Source organism: Marmota flaviventris, chromosome 5 (genome assembly GCF_047511675.1).
Source record: "Marmota flaviventris isolate mMarFla1 chromosome 5, mMarFla1.hap1, whole genome shotgun sequence".
NCBI lineage: Eukaryota > Metazoa > Chordata > Mammalia > Rodentia > Sciuridae > Marmota > Marmota flaviventris.
Window position 1 is genome coordinate 89972349 of NC_092502.1, and position 15494 is coordinate 89987842.

Here is a 15494-nt window from a genome sequence, read left to right on the forward strand (position 1 = left end):
AATTTTAAAGATCATGTGGAAATGATGATTTTTCCCTTTTGATTATTATGATCCTTTTGCATGGTTTCAGCTTATGGTCAGTTTTATAATCTCACATATATACAAAGCAAGGACTTCCTGTAGTTGTTATATATAAGAAATTAATTTGTCCAGCAAGTCAAGTTTTCGGAAAATTATTCCCTACTTTTGAGCATTTGAGAATTTGAAAGCTTTATGACATTTCTCTCTTGCTTCTATCTTTGCATTTTCTAAGTTAGCTCCATCCTTAATTCTAGTCATGTCTTGTCATAGGGTTACTCTCCATGCCTCCTAATATATACTCTACAAAAGTACAGCAGTTAAATTTCTTATTTTACTTTTCTTTAGTTTTCTACCCTATTTCCTCATTCCTTTAAGTCTTTTACTTAAATTCCATTCTAAACCCTTTCTCTTTGACTCTTCTTTCTTCTAATATTCTATTTTCATTTTCTCCTTCAAACCTGAAAGTTCATCAGTTCTTTAACACATTGTCTTCCTTTCAAAATGACACCTGCCCTGGAATATATCCTTATGAGAAATGTCTTTAAATTCATTGGTTTCTTCCCTATGTTTCATCTGCATTTGTGTCAATCAAAAAGACCAAATCTTTCTTGAAATTAAATTATTCCATAAAATTTTATATAAACAAAATGTAGACTTCTAGCTGAAAGTTGACCTGCTACCACTTGTCAATGGCTGGCAACGTGATAAAAATTGAAAGAAATGCTCGAAAGGCTGAGGCAAGAAGATTGAAAGTTGGAGCTAACCTGGGCAACTTAGTCAGACTTTGTCTCAAAATACAAAGGCCTGGGTATGTGACTCAATGATACAGCATCCCTGGCTTCAATCCCCAGTATACACCCACCCGCCCCACACCCACACCCATGGACACACACCCATGGGGCCTGGCGGAGGGGGTGGAGAAGGAGCGAGGGAAAAGAAAAATGCTGTGTATTTCATGTATACCTTCTTGAATCAGATAGATTAATAGCTTGATATTCGAAAAGGTAAAATTTACATTAAACAAATATTTTTTTATATTGGTTGTTCAAAACATTACAAAGCTCTTGACATATCATATTTCATACATTAGATTCAAGTGGGTTATGAACTCACATTTTTACCCCAAATACAGATTGCAGAATCACATCGGTTACACATCCACATTTTTATATAATGCCATATTAGTAACTGTTGTATTCTACTACCTTTCCTATCCTCTACTATCCCCCCCTCCCATCCCCTCCCATCTTCTCTCTCTACCCCATCACTGTAATTCATTTCTCTCCTTGTTTTTTTTTTCCCATTCCCCTCATAACCTCTTATATGTAATTTTGTATAACAATGAGGGTCTCCTTCCATTTCCATGTGATTTCCCTTTTCTCTACCTTTCCCTCCCACCTCATGTCTCCTGTTTAATGTTAATCTTTTCTTCCTGCTCTTCCTCCCTGCTCTGTTCTTAGTTGCTCTCATTATATCAAAGAAGACATTTGGCATTTGTTTTTTAGGGATTGGCTAGCTTCACTTAGCATAATCTGCTCTAGTGCCATCCATTTCCCTGCAAATTCCATGATTTTGTCATTTTTTAGTGCTGCGTAATACTCCATTGTGTATAAATGCCACATTTTTTTTATCCATTCGTCCATTGAAGGGCTTCTGGGTTGGTTCCACAGTCTAGCTATTGTGAATTGTGCTGCTATGAACACCGATGAGGCAGTATCCCTATAGTACGCTCTTTTAAGGTCTTCAGGGAATAGTCCGAGAAGGGCAAGAGCTGGGTCAAATGGTGGTTCCATTCCCAGCTTTCTCAGGAATATCCATACTGCTTTCCAAATTGGCCGCACCAATTTACAGTCCCACCAGCAATGTAAAAGAGTACCCTTTTCCCCACATCCTCGCCAGCACTTGTTGTTGTTTGACTTCATAATGGCTGCCAATATTACTGAAGTGAGATGGTATCTTAGGGTGGTTTTGATTTGCATTTCTCTGACTGCTAGAGATGGTGAGCATTTTTTCATGTACTTGTTGATTGATTGTATGTCCTCCTCTGAGAAGTGTCTGTTCAGGTCCTTGGCCCATTTGTTGATTGGGTTATTTGTTATCTTATTGTTTAATTTTTTGAGTTCTTTGTATACTCTGGATATTAGGGCTCTATCTGAAGTGTGAGGAGTAAAGATTTGTTCCCAGGATGTAGGCTCCCTATTTACCTCTCTTATTGTTTCTCTTGCTGAGACAAAACTTTTTAGTTTAAGTAAGTCCCATTTGTTGATTCTTGTTAGTAACTCTTGTGCTATGGGTGTCCTATTAAGGAATTTGGAGCCCGACCCCACAATATGTAGATCGGAGCCAACTTTTTCTTCTATCAGACACAGAGTCTCTGATTTGATATCAAGTTCCTTGATCCATTTTGAGTTAACTTTTGTGCATGGCGAGAGGAGGGGATTCAGTTTCATTTTGTTGCATATGGATTTCCAGTTTTCCCAGCACCATTTGTTGAAGATGCTATCCTTCCTCCATTGCATGCTTTTAGCCCCTTTATCAAATGTAAGATAGTTGTAACTTTGTGGATTAGTCTCTGTGTCCTCTATTCTGTACCATTGGTCCACCTGTTTTGGTACCAGTACCATGCTGTTTTTGTTACTATTGCTCTGTAATATAGTTTGAGGTCTGGTATTGCTATACCGCCTGATTCACACTTCCTGCTTAGAGTTGCTTTTGCTATTCTGGGTCTTTTATTTTTCCATGTGAATTTCATGATTGCTTTATCTACTTCTACAAGAAATGCTGTTGGGATTTTGGTTGGCATTGCATTAAACCTATAGAGAACTTTTGGTAATATCGCCATTTTTTTTTTAATTTTTTATTGTGGGTTGTTCAAAACATTACAAATTTCTTGACATATCATATTCCACACTTTGATTCAAGTGGGTTATGAACTCCCACCTTCACCCCATACACAGATTGCAGAATCACATCAGTTACACATCCATTGATTTACAAATTGCCATACTAGTGTCTGTTGTGCTCCACTGCCTTTCCCATCCTCCACCCTCCCCGCTCCCCACCTCTCCCCTCCCCTCCCCTCCTCTCTCTCTACCTCCTCCACTGTATAACCCTGAGGGTCTCCTTCCATTACCATGCAATTTTCCTTCTCTCTCCCTTTCCCTCCCACCTCTCATCCCTGTTAAATGTTAATCTTCTTCTCCTGTTCTTCGTCCCTACACTGTTCTTAGTTACTCTCCTTATATCAAAGAAGTCATTTGGCATTTGTTTTTTAGGGATTGGCTAGCTTCACTTAGAATAATCTGCTCTAATGCCATCCATTTCCCTGTAAATTCTATGATTTTGTCATTTTTTTTTCTTTTTTTTTTTTTTTTTTTAATTTTTTATTGTTGGCTGTTCAAAACATTACATAGTTCTTGATATATCATATTTCACAATTTGATTCAAGTGGGTTATGAGCTCCCATTTTTTCCCCATATACAGATTGCAGAATCACATCAGTTACACATCCATTGATTTACATATTGCCATACTAGTGTCTGTTGTATTCTGCTGCCTTTCCTATCCTCTACTATCACCCCTCCCCTCCCCTCCCCTCCCCTCTTCTCTCTCTGCCCCCTCTACTGACATTCGTTTGTCCCCCTTGTATTATTTTTCCCCTTCCCCTCACTTCCTCTTGTATGTACTTTTGTATAACTCTGAGGGTCTCCTTCCGTTTCCATGCATTTTCCCTTCTCTCTCCCTTTCCCTCCCACCTCTCATCCCTGTTTAATGTTAATCTTCTTCTCATGCTCTTCGACCCTACTCTGTTCTTAGTTACTCTCCTTATATCAAAGAAGACATTTGGCATTTGTTTTTTAGGGATTGGCTAGCTTCACTTAGCATAATCTGCTCTAATGCCATCCATTTCCCTGTAAATTCTATGATTTTGTCATTTTTTAATGCAGAGTAATACTCCATTGTGTATAAATGCCACATTTTTTTTATCCATTCATCCATTGAAGGGCATCTAGGTTGGTTCCACAGTCTAGCTATTGTGAATTGTGCTGCTATGAACATCGATGTAGCAGTGTCCCTGTAGCATGCTCTTTTTAGGTCTTTAGGGAATAGACCGAGAAGGGGAATAGCTGGGTCAAATGGTGGCTCCATTCCCAGCTTTCCAAGAAATCTCCATACTGCTTTCCAAATTGGCTGCACCAATCTGCAGTCCCACCAGCAATGTACAAGTGTACCCTTTTCCCCACATCCTCGCCAGCACTTGTTGTTTGACTTCCTAATGGCTGCCAATCTTACTGGAGTGAGATGGTATCTTAGGGTGGTTTTGATTTGCATTTCTCTGACAGCTAGAGATGTTGAGCATTTTTTCATGTACTTGTTGATTGACTGTATGTCCTCCTCTGAGAAGTGTCTGTTCAGGTCCTTGGCCCATTTGTTGATTGGGTTGTTTGTTTTCTTATTGTCTAATTTTTTGAGTTCTTTGTATACTCTGGATATTAGGGCTCTATCTGAAGTGTGAGGAGTAAAGATTTGTTCCCAGGGTGTAGGCTCCCTATTTACCTCTCTTATTGTTTCTTTTGCTGAGAAAAAACTTTTTAGTTTGAGTAAGTCCCATTTGTTGATTCTAGTTATTAACTTTTGTGCTATGGGTGTCCTATTGAGGAATTTGGAGCCCGACCCCACCGACTGTAGATCGTAGCCAACTTTTTCTTCTATCAGACGGCGCGTCTCTGATTTGATATCAAGCTCCTTGATCCATTTTGAATTCACTTTTGTGCATGGCGAGAGAAAGGGATTCAGTTTCATTTTGTTGCATATGGATTTCCAGTTTTCCCAGCACCATTTGTTGAAGATGCTATCCTTCCTCCATTGCATGCTTTTAGCCCCTTTATCAAATATAAGATAGTTGTAGTTTTGTGGATTGGTTTCTGTGTCCTCTATTCTGTACCATTGGTCCACCCGCCTGTTTTGGTACCAGTACCATGCTGTTTTTGTTACTATTGCTCTGTAGTATAGTTTGAAGTCTGGTATCGCTATACCGCCTGATTCACACTTCCTGCTTAGCATTGTTTTTGCTATTCTGGGTCTTTTATTTTTCCATATGAATTTCATGATTGCTTTCTCTATTTCTACAAGAAATGCCGTTGGGATTTTGATTGGCATTGCATTAAACCTATAGAGAACTTTTGGTAATATCTCCATTTTGATGATGTTAGTTCTGCCTATCCATGAACAGGGTATATTTTTCCATCTTCTAAGATCTTCTTCTATTTCTCTCTTTAGGGTTCTGTAGTTTTCATTGTATAAGTCTTTCACCTCTTTTGTTAGGTTGATTCCCAAGTATTTTATTTTTTTTTGAGGATATTGTGAATGGAGAGGTTGTCCTCATTTCCATTTCAGAGGATTTGTCGCTGATATACAGGAATGCCTTTGATTTATGCGTGTTGATTTTATATCCTGCCACTTTGCTGAATTCATTTATTAGCTCTAATAGTTTCTTTGTAGACCCTTTTGGGTCTGCTAGGTATAGAATCATGTCACCTGCAAATAGTGATAATTTAAGTTGTTCTTTTCCTATTTTTATGCCTTTAATTTCTTTCGTCTGTCTAATTGCTCTGGCCAGTGTTTCGAGAACTATGTTGAACAGAAGTGGTGAGAGAGGGCATCCCTGTCTTGTTCCAGATTTTAGAGGGAATGCCTTCAATTTTTCTCCATTCAGAATGATGCTAGCCTGAGGCTTAGCATAGATAGCTTTTATAATGTTGAGGTAAGTTCCTGATATCCCTAGTTTTTCTAATGTTTTGAACATAAAGGGATGCTGTACTTTGTCGAATGCTTTTTCTGCTTCTATCGAGATGATCATATGGTTCTTATCTTTAAGTCTATTGATGTGGTGAATAACATTTATTGATTTCCGTATATTGAACCAGCCTTGCATCCCAGGGATGAATCCTACTTGATCATGGTGCACAATTTTTTTGATGTGTTTTTGTATCCGATTCGCCAGAATTTTATTGAGGATTTTTGAATCTAGGTTCATTAGAGATATTGGTCTGTAGTTTTCTTTCTTTGAGGTGTCTTTGTCTGGTTTCGGAATCAGGGTGATGTTGGCCTCATAGAATGAATTTGGAAGAGCTCCCTCTTTTTCTATTTCCTGAAATAACTTGAAAAGTATTGGTATTAATTCTTCTTTAAAGGTTTTGTAAAACTCTGCTGTATACCCATCCGGTCCTGGGCTTTTCTTGGTTGGTAGTCTTTTGATTGCTTCTTCTATTTCATCCATTGATATTGGTCTGTTCAAATTGTGTGTATCCTCCTGACTCAGTCTGGGCAAATCATATGACTTAAGAAATTTATCGATGTCTTCACTATCTTCTATTTTCTTGGAATATAGGTTTTCAAAATAATTCCTAATTATCTTCTGTATTTCTGTAGTATCTGTTGTGATGTTGCCTTTTTCATCCCATATGTTAGTAATTTGAGTTCTCTCTCTTCTTCTCTTCATTAGCATGGCTAAGGGTCTGTCGATCTTATTTATTTTTTCGAAGAACCAACTTTTAGTTTTGTCAATTTTTTCAATAGTTTCTTTTGTTTCCATTTCGTTGATTTCCGCTCTGATTTTAATTATTTCTTGCCTTCTGCTACTTTTGCTGTTGTTTTGCTCTTCCTTTTCTATGTGTATTTTACTATGCAGTCTAATGGAAAATTGTTAAACCAGTTGTGTATCTCTGGTTCTAAAGTTAAAGCAGAGTTGAAAATTTGAATGTAGAAGATAGTGACTGCACCGTGACTACAATAATCAATGTCAGAACATCCTTAAATCTTTTCTTCTGTAACAAGGGCAGAGTCAGCTAAAATGTTTGTTTAAATCATGCATGGCATAACAAAAACCTTTCAACTTTATTGGTCTTTGTCTATGAATATACCTGACTCATCACCACAGTGCTTTTCCACCCAGCCCCACTCACTCAGCTGCTATTCCTGCCTCACACAAATAGTTAAGACTAGTCACAGTTTCTGGTAATGGTTGTAGAGTTTTATACTTCATGTTTTTTTTTTAGCACAAGAAGTTCATAACTTTTGAATATGTGAGATCTACAAAATAAAAATGGAGGGCATTCTCTCTGTATACTCTGAAACTCTTTGTGGACTGTGATTGTTTCATATTTGTGTCATGAGCATTCATTTCTAAGAAGCAATCACATCACTTTTGTAAAATGTTTTTTTAAATGACAACCAAAAGGAAAAAAAAATAGTCCTTCAGAATCTTAATTTGAAGCTAAGGAAATTTTTTGTTTGTAACACTGCTACATTCTAGCTTTTCTGTATATGTGTTATAAAAGTAAAAGCATCTTGTTATTCACAAATAGCTATTTTTTAACCCACGTTATTTTTCTCCATTATTCCCTATGCAAATAAAGATGGTATTATTATCTATTATGAAAATTATTTCACAGAACAGTAGATGATTCTCTTTTAGTAACTTCATTGATTTGATTAGCTTTTTTCCATGCTTTAATAACTTTAATGTTTTTATTGTATTATTAGTTTTTCTTTACTATGTAACTTATCTTTTATGTCTTATTTTGCTTATATATTTAGCACTTGAAGATCCACATGAAAGATTGACAGTTCAATCACTTCAGTGTTGTTTTGAGGTAGTTTTCAGTGAAATAACTTGCAATGTGTGATGTTAACTCTCTCAATACAAGGTGGGAGGCTGTTTCCTTACAATACTCAGCTACCAGAGTTTTCCTGGATCCCTGACTTACTTTCTAAGATCCAGAGAAGGACTTCCCAGTGACTAATCTCTGTCTCCTGTTTTTGTCTTTTGTCTTATTCCTTAAATAACATGGTTCCTGCTGTTCTGTACTTGCCCTTCTGATTGACTCTGCCTTTACATCACAATGCCTGCTCAGTTTGAACTTAGTATGACACTTGAGAAAGAGGACAGATAAAGATCAGCACCCTTTAGTCTGCCTTGTTTTTTTTCTCTGGCTTGGATTCAATTCTTAGATCTTCTGTTCAGCTCTGTTGATTTAACTGTATTCAAGAAGTTTTGTTTCATTTCTTTTTTTCTTTGCAGCCTCTACTAGGAGTCTTCTCACATACTTTCTATCTGGAGCATGAACAATTTTAGGAGAGATGTATTTGGAAAAAAACAAGAAAAAGATGACCTTTCTAGCCAGAGCAACAACTGACCAAAAGGATGACATTATGTTAACGACAGATCACCTTCACATCCAGATGTTTTCATAGATTTAACATACTCAGAGCACTGTGGACAGCTCATACATTAGCACATTACTTGGCACATAAGTACAAAATAAATGGTATCTATAATATCCATTTGGGCTTTCTTTATATCCTAGCTGGAAAGCTAAGACAGGAAATTCCAGCTAACTGTTTAATAAAGCCAATATATCTGAGCAGAAAAGTCAGTAAGTTCAGAGAGGATTGAGATCACTACGGTACAGAGTAGACAGACAAGACTTCTCCAATAATTGAGCCAAGCCAAGCGTTGCAACGATTTTTACTACTAACTCTGCCTCCACTGTTTCCTGTTTCTTACCATAAGTGGGTCCTTTCAGTTGGTTTTGCCTACTAAAAATAAGCAATATTTTAAAGAGCTCAATAACACAAATCCTGACACTTTGTGCCTTTCTACTTAAAACAATTCATAAAGAAAACCACTCTTAATTCCAAAGATCCTATTAATAGATAACTCTCTTCTTTGGGTGAATATAGCTGTCCTGTTCTTGTGACAGAATCTCTTGTCTTCCATTTAACTTATAAATGCATGGGAGCCTGGGACCATGTGTTTCTTATTCTTAATCTGTAATTCCCTGTGGATAAGACTGGCCTGATTCTTACATTATAATCTAATCACTTTCTAAGAAGTCCCCATATTTGTTGAAGGTGATGGATTAGCCTTTCATTCGCCCCAGCCCAAACAGTGCTTGTTGTCTTAAGCATTCTCATCAGCTGCTTTCCTCTGACTTCAATTTCTGTTCCAACCAAATATGCTCCTGCTTGTTTTCCCTAATCACCCTACTGTGAGAGCATATTAAATAATACTTTTAAGAAGATGCAAGACTTATCTTAAGAATATAAACTTTTCTTAGTGGTTTCTATGCATTAACCAGGAGATGCAAACATCGGCCAATCAGATCTAACCAAGTACAGAGAAAGTCTTCACTAAGAGCACCCAAGTTAATTTCAAACCCCATCAAATTAATATAGCTTTACTTTTCAATTTTGTCAATGTTTTGAGTCACTATGTTTTAACACATTAATATAACAAGCCTTAGTTCAAATTCATGTAGATTTACTTTTTTCCAATTCACTGAAAACATTTTTATTCAACTCTTGTTTCTAAACAACTAATGTATTTTTTTCTTTGTGGTTCTCTTGTGCAGATGGGCTGTTTTTAATGTTATTAATATGTAATTGATCTCTTTCATATGTCTTCATGATCTACTTTTCATTCTGTTTGGCAGACACTGGTTGTTTTGTGATTTTGAAAAAAAAATCGCTTGTAGGTATAACATAGAAAGAGTAAATACCAGCAAAATTATTTTAAACGGAATTCTGTGTATTCCAAACTGTTTTTCATAGACTATTATCTTAAAACCTAATTCAAGGCGAACATGGAATTCTTTTCACCATTAATGCTGCAAAGATTCATTTTTAAATCTTAAATGACTATTTCTTGGTTTCCCATTATATGCCAGATATGGTTCCAGGTGCTGAGGATCTAATGGTGAACAGACAGACAAGGATTCTGCCTTTAACCAGCATACATTCTAGCAGAGGTTGTAAGTACAAATAATACCGCAAATGAATCAGATACATAGTCTGTGGAGATGGCAGTTGATTCCCTGATTCTTCTTCTCCCACTGCCATTGTTTCAAGACCTATCTACAACTATTGAGTCTGATTTAATGTTAGGCTACTACCCTCTTCTAGGAAGAAGTACATAAAGGCCTTATTCTGATATGAGAGAGAAAAGATGGAGAGGCACCTGGGAAGGTCAAGGTTCTCATTTTAGACTAGAAATAAATGGACATTATTTTAAGAATTATAAAGTATTATCATACTTTAAGCAAACATTGAGCACTATATCAGTTATGTTCCAGGCTTTATAACTCCTACATACCCTAGTTAGAGAGATAGAGACATAAAATAAATAACTACTGATATTTACTGATAGTAACATTGTTACTGGTAATATTACAATAAAAAATGTATTAAGTACAATGGGAGTACCACAAAGGCAGTAACAAACTCTTGTCTGCCTGAGGTAAGGCTCACCATCAGATGACACCTAAACTGAGTCTTAAGGGTGATGGGAAGCACAGCATACTTCATTTTTTCCACAAATACTTACAGAGCACTTTTTAATGTGCCTGATACTATGGTAAACACTGTAGACACAGCAGTGAACCAGATAGAGTCCCTCTTGGCAGTACAGAAACACAATAAATGAATAGACATAAATATATATATATATATATATCTTTTCAGAAAAGGAACAGAGAGTAGCAGGGATGCAAATTTTTTAAATTCAGGGACATCATCTCTAATTAGATATTATTTGAGTAGAATGCTGAATGATATGAAAGAATAAGACCAAGAAGTAGGGGAAACTATTTCAGACAGAAGGAACAGCGTAAACAAAGGATATAATGAGCATAAAAGGGTAGCATTTATATGCAATATGAGATAATCTTTGCTGAAATGTGGAGTATCAAGGGACCAAAGGGTGTAGAGCCACATGTATCATGTTCAAGAATGTAAATGCCCACTTTGTCAACTGGGAAAAGAGGGACTAGATTTTGAAGATAGTTTAAGAAGAAAATAACACATACTTTTGCTTGATATGGATAGGTTTTGATAGGTATGATTTGGTATTTGGAAAATTATCCCTAGCAATAGTATGCAGGATGAATCTAAATAAGAAGCACAAGAAGCCAGTTATAAGATTATTGTGATTTTACAGATGAGAAATTATGTGGCTTGAATTAAGTTAGTAAATGAGGCTCACGTGGAGATGGTAGAGTTTAATTGTTTTAGGAGAACTAGTTTATAAGATTTGGTGTTCAGTGGAATATGGGAAAGGTCAAGAACATCTCCAGGGCTTAAGTGTGGGTGGCTGAGTGGGTGGTAATGCCATTAACCAGCTCATAAGTCCCTGGAAGTTGGGTGGCAGATTTAGAAGCTCAGAAGAATGAATCTTATTTGGGGCAGTGGAAATACAGGACTGGATATTAGAAGAGTATCAGATATGGAATACATATTTGGCTGTTACTGGCATCTCATATAAATTTTAAAAGGAGAAGCAACAAAAAGAAGTATCTGTCAGAAACTACAGAGAAAATGAGTAGGATGAGAATTTTTTAAATGCCATTGGATTTGACAGTTGGAAGTGTATCAGTGACTTCAAGAAGATCTGGTTCAGTGGATGTGCATGGAGACAAGGCCATATCATGATTGGGTTAAAGAATGAAGGAGTAAGAGGCTGAGATCATCCCACCAAAGTCACTGTCCTTTCTTCCTTGAAAGTGTTAAACCTTAGGTCAGATATTTTCTTTCTCCTCCCTCCTTAGATTTCTTAGGACTGGATGCTGTAGTTAGGGCATAATGGAGGTACAAATTAAGATCCTTTGGTCTTTAGTGGGAGAGTGGTCACAGATAGAGGAACCTGAAGTTGTTAAGTTAGATACTGCAGGGAATATCCTTATGGGGGAACAGCAAGTACAGTCCAGAGACCTGTATCCAGAAGAAGAAAAAAACACAGGTAGGTCTCTGTTTTATGAGGACTTGCAGGGCTAGTGGGAGAAACATGGAATTAGTTAAGAAACTCCACCCTAATGAGAGAGTGGAATCTGGTCGAGTATGGGGGTGGGGTAGAATCTGAGGCAGTAAACTGATGTTATCTAGAAATTCAAGTACATGTGTCTAGATTTTGTAGGGCACTGGGACTGAGGATGTTCAAAGAAGGGACTGTTGGCAGTACTTTTGGCAATAAAGATAGTAGAGACCGAATAGTTAATGGATCACGAGGTCGCCCTTAGACCTGTCATGTGGATGTTTAATTAATATTTGTGAAGCCAAAAGGCAGTTCAGAGGATGTGGGAGGAAGGGATTAGATGTCAGAGTTTCTGAAGAGCTATAAGTAAATACCTGAGTTGCATTCAGGGATAGATGGAGGCTCCGACTAAAGATCCCCAAACCACTTGGAGGGCCAGAACTCCAGGTTGTACCTTGGTAGGAGTTGAGAATAATGCTCAGATAGAGGGACTCACTCCCTTAACCTCAAAGACCTGAGGAGTTACCATTGAATGGATTTGCGAGATATCCCACTTCTGCACTCAAAAAAAAAACACACCCTTATCCCTCTTGCTTGCCACTCTGTCTCCTGCCCCCCCAGGGGGCGGGGCTCGAGGGCAAGGCTGGTAGCTGTTTCAGTCCTCGAGAGCCATCAGTTCCTACCAGACTCTTGCTGGGGGAGCCGGCCTACCCCATGGCAGGACACAGGACCTCAAACTTGAACCCCCTTCAATCCAGTGGCGGGGGTGGCTCCGGAGGGCCAGTGTCCATGAGGGTTGACACTCCAACCTTATTGAGTGCCCAGGTGGCTCCTGGCAGGATGATGGTCCAGCCAGGAGTTGGGCCAGGCATTTTCCCAGGCCCTGACATGTGGGGGGTACCCCTGGGTCCCCTGCCTTATGAATTCCGGGGCAGGATGACCTCCTGTGGAGCTGGCGAAATAGGAGTCTGGTGCCAGAGGCCCCCCGAGGGCACTTGTTCTGGACCTTACATTGCTCTGCGGAGCCTCCCGAAATTGGCACTGCCCGAAGATGTCTTAGCTATTAAAAAGGAGATGGAGCAGCTGGCTAAAGAGCTGAAGCTGAAGAGGATGACCCTAGGGTATTCGCAGGCGGATGTGGGGTTCGCCGTGGGAGCTATGTTTGGAAAGGTGCTGAGCCAGACAACCATATGCCGCTTCGAGGCCCAGCAGCTCAGCCTCGCCAACATGTGGAAGCTGCAGCCGCTGCTGAAAATGTGGCTAGAGGAAGTGGATGCCAAGAACCTTCTGGGCTTATGCAAAATGGAGATGATTCTGCAGCAAGCTCGGAAACGGAGACGGGCAAGCAGGGAGAGACGAATCAGAAACCACCTGGAGAAACTCTTCCTGCAGTGCCCAAAGCCTACACCCCAGCAAATCAGCCGCATCGCTGGGCACCTCCGACTGCAGAAGGACTTGGTCCAAATTTGGTTCTATAACCGGAACCAGATGGGCAGTCGGCCAATCAACGACGCCTTCCCACTGGAGAATGTGGGAATGGCCGGGCCTCCTTTCCCACCAGCGTGCTTTCCCCTGGCACCAGGGCTCCATTTTGATTTCCCCCACTATGGGGGGTCCTACCTTACACCCATATACTCCTCTACCCGTTTTCCTGGGGGAGGAGCCCTCCTCTGTGCCCCGGCCACCACTCTGGGCCTCCCCAGGCTTTCAAGCTGAGGGGCCTGTCCCATTGGGGAAGATAAGAGAGGGAGGGAAAGGGAAAGCTGGGGAAGTCCCTGGGATTCATTTCAGGGCCTTTAGCCTTTTGTTAAGAATATGTACCAGGAAATGAGGGTGGGAATTGTTTAGGAAAAAATTGGGAGGGAAGTTGAAGTTTACAACTGCTTTGTTTTTCCCTAATATTGATTTGAAGTCATATTACAATATGTAGTTAGTTTCTATATTTTGTTTCTTTTTTTTTTTCTTTAATTCATCGAAGATTGTGTCTGTTTCTTGTGGTTATCAGGAAGCAGTGGATTTGATTTTTTTTTTTTCTCATAAACACAATACTGAGTCAAATCAAGTCAGGAAGACTACTTCAATATACCATTTTTTTAAATTAAAAACCATCAGCACTTTGCATAAACATAAAATCCAGGATAATAGTATCCCCTGCAGAAAGGCTTGAGAATAGCATAGGAAAGGTGTACACACAACCCACCCAGAGCCCTTGCTGAAACACATGAGTTTACTTGGAAGCTATCTTTTTTTCTAATTCATGTTTTTATTTGCAGTGCCCCAGCTTTGTGTGGAGGGTCTCAGTTGAACTGTCCACTTTATGCCGTCCCATGAGTTTATCTCCTGTCCTGACGCTGAAGTCACTCTATTCTAAACCCCTTTATTACTGAGATTGACAGGCTGAACAACTGTAGCTTCAGCCCCACCTCTCCAGCATACTTCTCTGGGTTTCAGCTCCATTTGGTTTGTCCCCTGAAAATTTTCTGTACTTTCTTCTAAATTCAGAAATACTTGTGAGAGTATGTTTGTGATACTTGATATAACTCCTGTTTGCTTTTGCTATTGTACATCTTAAATCTCTTCTCCAACATTTTCACTGATATTGGTTCTTTTCTACTTTTCCACATTCATTTTGGTCAGTTTTGATTATCATATACTCAGTGTAGATCATAATCCCTGTTTAGGGCTGGGAATGTAATTCAGTGGTAGAGTTCATGCTTAGCATGCACAACACCCTGGGATCAATCCCTAGCACCAAAAAGCAAAAACCAAAATCTTCTTTCAGATCTACTGCCACACATATGCAAGTATTATCTGTCTTATAATTCTATTCCTATATATTATATCTGCGGTTATGAATTCTTTTTTACTTATTAATCTTATCAGTTTTTGCCTTTTCTTTTTCCTTAGTAAGTCTTGCAAGGAATTTGTCTAGACATATATTTATCATAATTTTTAATGCATTGTACAAATTAATGAGTTTCACTATGGCATTTCCATACATATATGTATCATGTTTTGATCATGTCCACCCTCCTTTCTCCCCTTTGTCTCCCCCTCCCCTGAATCTCCTTCCCCTTCCGTATTAGTCTCTCTTCTACTTCTAGATTATCTTTTTTTTTCCATACATAAGAGAAAATTTGCAATATGTACCTTTCTGGGTCTTTGGTAAATATGCTGTCTTTTCTCCTGTGTATGTTTTTAGTACCTTCATTGAGAGTCGGTTGGCTGAAAATGTATAGGTTTATTTCTGGGTCCTCTATTCTATCTCACTGATCTGTTTTTATGCCAATACCATGCCTTTTTTGTTACAATGGCTATGCTGTATAATTTGAAATCAAGTATTGGATTGCCTCCAAAATTGCTCTTTTTGCTGAAGGTTGGTTGCTTTGGCTATTCAGGGTCTTTGTGCTTCAATATGAATTTTTAAATGATCGTTTCTACATTCGGTAGAGAATGTCATTGGTACTTTCATGGGGATTGCATTGAATCTATACATCACTTTCAGTAGTGTGACAATTTTAACTTTAATCTTCCCATTCCATGAATATGGTCTTTCCACCTGCTAGCATCTTCTTTAATTACTTTCTTCAGTATTTTATGATTTTTATTATAGAGGTCTTTCATCTTCTTGGTTAGGGTTATTTCTAGCTTTTTGTTTATTCCT

General features: G+C 38.5%; 2 protein-coding genes across 11 annotated transcripts in view; both read left to right on the forward strand.

The window, feature by feature from the left end:
- Positions 1–15494, forward strand: part of Arb2a (ARB2 cotranscriptional regulator A) — a 474828-nt gene that overhangs the window by 337138 nt on the left and 122196 nt on the right. The gene's annotated exons all lie outside the window — the stretch shown is intronic.
- Positions 12545–13546, forward strand: Pou5f2 (POU domain class 5, transcription factor 2). The gene has a single exon (XM_027927923.2). It carries the CDS (start codon positions 12545–12547, stop codon positions 13544–13546), a length of 1002 nt encoding a protein of 333 aa, XP_027783724.2.